Source organism: Chionomys nivalis, chromosome 24, assembly GCF_950005125.1.
Source record: "Chionomys nivalis chromosome 24, mChiNiv1.1, whole genome shotgun sequence".
NCBI classification, from domain to species: domain Eukaryota; kingdom Metazoa; phylum Chordata; class Mammalia; order Rodentia; family Cricetidae; genus Chionomys; species Chionomys nivalis.
Window position 1 is genome coordinate 35412235 of NC_080109.1, and position 7845 is coordinate 35420079.

Sequence of the window (7845 nt, forward strand, 5' to 3'; positions counted from 1 at the left end):
CAATCATCTGGGAGGAGGAAGCTCTCTATGGTCGCTAGTTTTTGTGCACACTGGCCCATCATCTATAAGCACTGTTATCTGGACCAGAGGAAGACTTTCCCAGTTCGAACTTGGCCCAAGGAAGTTTGAACAACACTTGTGGGTCTGAGGCATTGGGATCATTGACATAGTGCTGCAATACACATTCACTGAGGATTTTGTCAGCTCTCTACACTAGGATTTGTAGCTACTGAGTGACTCTAGCTATTCTAAGTTCGGAAGACCCTGAAAGCGCTCAGATGAGGTGCTGTAGGTGAACAGAACCTTGCCTGAATTCCCTGGCTATCTCTCGTAGGCTGGAATGAGCAGCAGGGACAGTCAAATTTGGCCTGTCTCAAAGGGACCTCAGTGTCACTATTTTCACTGACAATAGATGGAATGGTGTGGGGTCAGGGAGATTCGGGTTTTTACTACAACCCTACCACCAACTAAGAAAAGAATCATGGAACCAATCAACCTCCTCAAACATCAGGTTTCTTATCCATTAAAATGTGACTCAGTGAGAATGAACTGGAAAACTTCTAAAAATTGAAAGTACAAAAGAAATTTTAAAAAGTTTCCATTTTTTTTTTTTTAGGTCATAAACATCATTAAAAATTGTCTGGAAGACCAAGTCCGAGCACCACCAGGAGGAAATGCAGATTTCACAAACAGAACGTCCTACTTTTAAAGGTAAAGGACAGGATCTGAACTGAAAGGCAAAGGGACTTTAGAGAAACCAATGAGATGAATTAACACTGGCCTCACACAGTGAGCAAGAACACTGAAGCTGGCAGGTTGTCAGGTAGCCTGCTCTCACAGACCAAACTGAAACGTGAAAGATCAGGGAAAAGAAATTCGTGTGGAAGACAGAGTCCTCAGAAGTAGTTCGCACGGATGGACAATGTGTGCGATGGCGAATTGGCTTCCTGGCCGGCAGCTCTAGGGACTGAGGCTGCCTTAACAGAGGTCTCTAGGAGCAGCTACAGTAGCCAATGCCGAGCAGCAGAGCTCTGTGGGTTATGACACACGTGGTAGTCAGGCTGCTACTGATTATATCACCACCTCAGCCAGAAAGCCCAGCTGCTGTGTCAAGTCTGATAAAAATGGAAAGTGCACCCCACTTGCTGGTAGCTTTCTCCACAAGTACTTCAAGAAACTGTGATGCCAGCTTTTGTAATGGTGCCTATTATGCAATGGTAGATAGGGGTGAACTATGGCCCCAGGAACTCAATTTTCTACAGGCTTTTTAGAAATGGAGCCATGTAAATTTCTCTAATGGAAACAGCTGGAGAAATATAGATATCAAGCCCATGAGGACATCAAAGCCCTCATTGTGGGGGAAAGCCCCCACACAGGAAAGTATGTGGGCCCGATTTCTTCCATTCTGGAAGGGGGAGACCTGAGTTTCTTGGGCTTGGATGAAGATCTGAGAAGCGAGACAAGAACACTGAAGCCGGCGGGTCGGCAGGTAGCCCGCTCACACAATGGCGTGCTTTAGTCTGAAAGGCACAGAAGAAACTATTGAATTCTTAGGTGACAAATCAAGATCACGAGACCTGCCTCTGACCTGTCTTCCTTCAATCATGCCACCTAAGGAGCTGTCACGCTTACTGCAAGATACATGTAGAGTTTTGTTTTGTTTTTCAGAATATTGCCCAATGCAGGAGAATTGTCCCAGAACCATTTTCTTTGTTCTTTGTGAGAGATTACAAGCTACTATTCCTTACACTGATTAACCTTCCAGCCTCCGCTATCCCCAGTGTCAAAATTCAGTTGAAAGTAATTGCTTGATTTTCAGAATTCTTTACAACACTCAACATGCACCATTTCCTCAGAATCTCACATGTCTACATCCAAGCATTAGGTCAACAGGAACACAAATGACAGAGAGTGGGTTTTGGAGTCAGAGCATTCTAGTTTCAAATCTTCATCCTACCCCTTTACTGGCAGCAATGACTGAGTAACCTCAAACAATAACTTCTCTGATTCTGTTTTTTTTTCTTTTTTAAAAATGAATTGTATCCATTGTTGTTTTTTATATGTAAACATGAAGTGTATGTGGATACACATATCCACAGTGTACGCGTAGCAGTCAGAAGGCAACTTTGTGGAGTCTGCTCTCACCATCTTTATGTGAGCTCTGGGATCAGGATGCAAGGTTCCCACAGTAAAAACCTTTCCCCTGTGAGCCATCTCATCAGCCTTGACACTCAGTTTTTTGACCTACAAAATGGGATCATGTCACAGGTGTGTGGTAAGGCACATGTTTTTCTCTATGTTAATGGCAACCCCTTTGAGAAGGATCTCATCTTTGTCAGTTAATTGGAACTGTGCTCCTCTTCCATCACACAGCCACTGAGGATGAGGGATCCGACATATCCTTCTCCATCCACCCACTGAGAACACACGGTAATATTCCCTTGCTGTTACTCTCACAGGGCCCCAGGTACTTTTGAGGAGAAATCCAAGACTATCAAAGAAGAGAAAACAAGGTTGTTGAGATGGCTTAACAGACCTGATGACTCGAGTTCAGGTTCCTGGGTAACACACAGTGACAGGAGAGATCTGGCTAGCAAGAGTTCTATGACTTCCACAAGTTAACTGTGGCCTGCACGCACGGCGCACGTACACACACACAAAAATATTCTAAAAGAATGAAAGTGCAACTAGAAACATAAAAATAGCATCAACATCCTTAGGTGCTAACCCTAGTGAGAATTTGTTACACATCACACTCTTTTTAAGAAGCATAATAAACATTAAGACTTTTGAACATGTTTTTTAAGCATGTTAAATTTGAAACAAAATAGTACCTCAAATTCAAAAGTGTTTTACTATTTCTCTGGCTAACTGTAGGAAGCCACCTATCTATCACCTTGTGTGCAATTAGCTTATTGTGTAGATAAGAAGGTAAAACCATCCTGAAACAGGAAACCAATATTCTTCCTGTCTAATCAACAAATCTAAAAGATTTATTCTTTTCATCTACCTTCTCTTGCTCTTGTCCACAACAGGCTGCTTACAGGCTCAGGATGATTTTGACAAAGAGCATTTTCACGAGTTACTTTTGTATCTCCACCCCCTCTTAAAGAAAAGAGGAAAATTTGTTTCATACAGAAGGCGTTCATTGTATGAATGAAAACTGCCACCCAAGTGTGGGCTAACTCAACCAGGAGGGATTTCACCTCCATCCATTCAGTCAGCTTATGGGGTTTAAAGAAATTCCAGAGAGTCATCAGAAGAGGAAAAACAAAGGTGATGCTTTCTGCCACTCAGGTAGTCTTTGAAAATATGTGTAATATGTAAAACATTCTGACACCCCCGGATTATTTTTCCAGCATTAACAGTATAAATTGCCTCCCATGCTGAAGTGCTGCCTATCACCCTTGCTAATCACTACTCGCAGTGACCTCAAGTACTGCAGGCATGTACAACATGCAGCTTGCATCCTGTGTTGTACTGACGCTCGCACTCCTCGTCAACAGCGCGCCCACTTCAAGCTCTACAAAGGAAACACAGCAGCACCTCACGCAGTTATTGCTGGACTTACAGATGCTTCTGAGAGGGATCAATGTAAGTGCCTGTCTTTCCTATCTGTAGGCATTACCTTTAGTTTTCTCGCCAAAGGTTGTGTTTTAATAACAATGTGTTATGCTTTCTCAGAATGACAGGAATCCGAAACTCCCCATGATGCTCACGTTTAAATTTTACATGCCCAAGAAGGTAAGCAGCTTTCTGTGTTCAAATGGTGCTTCAATGAACTCAAAGTTATATGCTTGTTTGCACACTGATCAGATGAATAGACCCTCATCTGAAGAAAAAAGTTACTTTGATATCTGTGTGTAAAAATTCTTGTTTGATAATGACATTGATTTTAAATGATTATGTCTAAGTTTTTCTTATGTATTTGTTATTTGTGTGTTGGGGAAGAGGAAAGGAGAAGAAAGCACAGGGTAATTGCATTTTGAAGCTGGAATAATTTAAAGACTGTGCTGATTTCTGTTTTATGCTCATCTTAGAGATATTTGAATAGGATGCATTATTTTATGTTGTGAAATGTCAAAACTGACTTCAGAGGTACTCATTTTATAAGCACTTTACTGTTTTAAGGAAGATTCCTAAGACTCTATGTTTGAGGAAAGTGTATCCAGTATTCACAGGCAGTAGGGCAGATGATTTGAAAGGAAGTCCCAGCTGTGCTAGGCCCTAACTCTCATGGCTTCAGGAAGTTGTCTATGTTCATTCACCTACTTACATAATGATAATTGTATGCTTATAGCTCGACAGGTTCCAGAACAGTGTCTGGCCAGCAGCACATAACCATGCTGTGAGGACTAGTGAAGAAAAGGACTGAGGCATATAAACAATATGAATTTATGTAGTCTTTTTCTAACAAGGAGAACCAGAGAGCTGTAATATTTCTATACAACACTATCTCTCAATATTGAAAATTCCTATAAGAAACAGCTTCCCCAGGCTTCTAGAGCTCCATCAGGGTAGAAGTTTGCTAGAGTCTTTTGAACTACCAACTCTGGTGCTAGAAAAAGCTTGTCCCAGGATAAATCCAAGCCTAGAGCAAAATGGGATCCGAGGAACCAAAGGGGCAATGCTGTTGACCCACTTCTATGAAGTTGGGAACTCTCTCTGGCTGTTCTACTGGAGATGGAAAGGAAATGGCCCCTAAGAGCTAATCTTCTTAACCAGAGTCACGTAACTTTCAAGTCCAACAATAACAACTAGATAGTTCTGTGAGGGAAAGAGCTCCACACCAAGCATACGGAACTCCTCCTAACAAGTCTGAGGAAAACAGGTGGACAAATCCGGAAATACATACTGTCTGATCAGACCTCCCCCTTTAGGGATCCCTAGAGAGACATGAGGTCATGTCAGAGAGTGGTGAAATTCCTAGAAATCTAAGTTTTTAAACAACTATTGGAAACAAGAGTAATGTGATAAAGTCTGTTGTGGTTTTTTTAAATTTAACCTCCATTTTGTATAAATGTAAGATTTTAAAAATGTTAGAAGCATTTAATTCAAAGGGTGCAGTTAATGAAAAGGAGTGCCCATGCCACCCTTGAGCCACCTATTCTTGTGACTGTGGTACTGAGACTTAGTAAAATGGACATGACCCAGGTCACAGCTTGCTTCTAGAGGACCTGAAGACTTAAAGTGGCTTTTATGGAAATCATAGTGCACTTTAGTACTAGACAGTATTCTTTCTCACTGACTATATGCATAAATATGTATGACATATATGTACTTATATATTCTTTCAGAAATATACAAGAAACTTCTCCAAATAGTCTGTCTAAATAGTGTGACTTAATATTTCATTGGGACAAGTAGAGCTTTTAAATTACATATTTGTGCTTGTATGTGTAGAGGTGCATGGCTACCACAGTGTACCTGTGGAAGCCAGAGAACAAAATATGAGAGCTGGGTCACTCTTTCTCTGATGTGGGTCACTGAGGTTGAATTCAGGTCTTTACTTGTAGAGCCATCTTTCTAGCCCTGACAAATAGGTTTTTAAAAAATTCATCTTTAGTAATTACAGAGAAATAAAAATTTAAGAAATATTAAACATGTCTTTCTGGATATCTTGACAGTCATCATTCTGGGTCATGATAAGGTCTGTACGATTTGGGTCTGTGATAGCAGGCATCCAAGGACTCCTGCTCCTCACCGTTCTGTGTTCTCAACTCTGGGATTATGACATTAGAGTGTAGACTGGGAATCTTGCACTTCAACATTCTTTGATTTCTCTGCTGATAGGAAATGTAGTCTATACCTATGATGTGCATTGTGACAGGGAATACAGACTTTTTTTTTACAAGGTCTAATGAAGCTACATCAAAGTACTCACTAGAGTGACCTAACAGCTAATGTTAACCACAGGGCTTTGCGCTCTTGCTCCACTAGATTTAGGATATCCACTATTTCAGTTTCTCTTTACACTGAGAACAGGGAGTGGGTAAAAGCTATGTGCTGTCTACTCTTGGTTAGATAAGCTGCAGGTTGCCTTCTGGCTGCTCTTATATGGTGAGCTGAGCTATGCTTATTATCCTCCAGGCCACAGAACTAAAACATCTTCACTGCCTAGAAGAGGAGCTTGGGGCTCTGCAGAGTGTGCTGGATTTGGCTCAGAGCAAAAGCTTTCACTTGAAAGATGCTGAGAATTTCATCAGCAACATCAGAGTAACAGTTGGGAAACTGAAGGTAAGATGTTGCTTGATTTGCTGAGCTGGAAATAAAATAGAGAAGAATTGCATTCTGAAGTGGCACGACATTTCTGGTCTTTGTCAGGTTCCACTCATTTGGTCAGACAAAATTGAAAGTCCACTGAGAGCGTGAATCCTTCCACTGCAGGATGATGCTAGAGTCCCCACCCTGCTTCCTTTCACACTAGCATAAAATTGGAAGCGAGAGAAAGTACTGAGTAGAATTCCACAAGGAACAGGCAGTTTTCGTTGCCTTCATGTTTATCAGACCAGGACCAACAATCTGAAAGGCTTTTCCAGAGAGGTGTGCTGTCACTGGTGGAAGAACGCAGAGATTTCTCTCCAAAATAGTAGCCATTACAACGGTGAGAGGACAACAGTGAGCGCCCACTTCAGGGATTTATCTTTAAATGCACAGGAAACACGGACTTTGGTGAGGCAAGGGAGAATTGCAGTTCTCTTTTCTCAATCCATCTGCTAAACAAAATCGCTGAGTTGACAGGTACCCTGAGCAAGCATCACCATTTTGATTTCTGCAGTAGCAGCAAGCCTTCGAGAGGGTGTCAGGCTAGTCCTTTTTCTCTGCACTGCTTTCATCTGAGATTTGTAAAATAGGCTGAGAACTACACCTAGGTGTTGAAAGGCTCGGGCCCTTATCTATGCAAAGAAGTCCACTCTAAGAGCTCTGGCCCACACCAGAAGTCACCCTAAATGAGTGGTATAAATTTTCGAGGTGCGTAAAAACTAGGAAGACACATACTTTAAAAAAAAAACCCCAAGATATTAGAGCATTCAAGTAACTATGCAAAGTAAGATCACGGTAACTTGCTTTAAAAGGAACATTTATTCAAAAGAAATGCTCTGCCTCACTGCCTTACAAGGGATTGCTCAGATTTGGAAAACCTGTTCCCAAAACCTGTCAAAATATTTTCTTCTCAGTTTTTTATCTAGAAACAGAGTTGAAACATCTCCTTTAGTAAAGGAGGTTAGCTTCCAGAAAGTCCATCTACACAACAAATTTAGAATATTTCCACTTGTACAAATGGGGAGAATCATCTGCATTGATATCAAGGCATATATATATCTATATGAAATGTTCTCCAAATTTCCCCCACTAGACTTCTGTCCTAACCTACTCTGGGTTGCTCCTATCCTGATTTGGGAAAATAAGAGAATAATAGAATCTTAAGGTTTAGAGAAGAACATATATATGTAACCTAAATCAGTACATAGCTGTGTACACTTACCAGAGAAAAAGAGGTCAAACCACTGCATTCTATAGAGTGCTCATTGTTTTCATTCAAACGTTCAGTTGTACTCAACTCAGGGAAATTTCATCTCAGATGGTTTATCATCCGGCATCAATCTGACAATTGTGATCACTCAAGAAGTGTGAATGACTAATACAAGTATTAAATGGATGCCTATAGAACGTTGGTGAGGAACAGCTGCGTGTAAACTCCATACCCTAAAGCTCACTGTTCTTTTTCAGGGCTCTGAGAACACATCCTCATGTGAATTCGATGATGAGACGGTAACTGTGGTGGAATTTCTGAGCAGATGGATCGCCTTCTGTCAAAGCATCATCGCAACAATGACTCAATAA

General features: G+C 41.2%; 1 protein-coding gene across 1 annotated transcript; it reads left to right on the plus strand.

The window, feature by feature from the left end:
- Positions 1 to 3447: 3447 nt before the first annotated feature.
- On the plus strand, positions 3448 to 7845 carry Il2 (interleukin 2). The gene is made up of 4 exons (XM_057756699.1): positions 3448 to 3594; positions 3685 to 3744; positions 6091 to 6237; positions 7732 to 7845. The coding sequence occupies exons 1-4, from the start codon at positions 3448 to 3450 to the stop codon at positions 7843 to 7845; spliced, it is 468 nt and encodes a 155-aa protein (XP_057612682.1).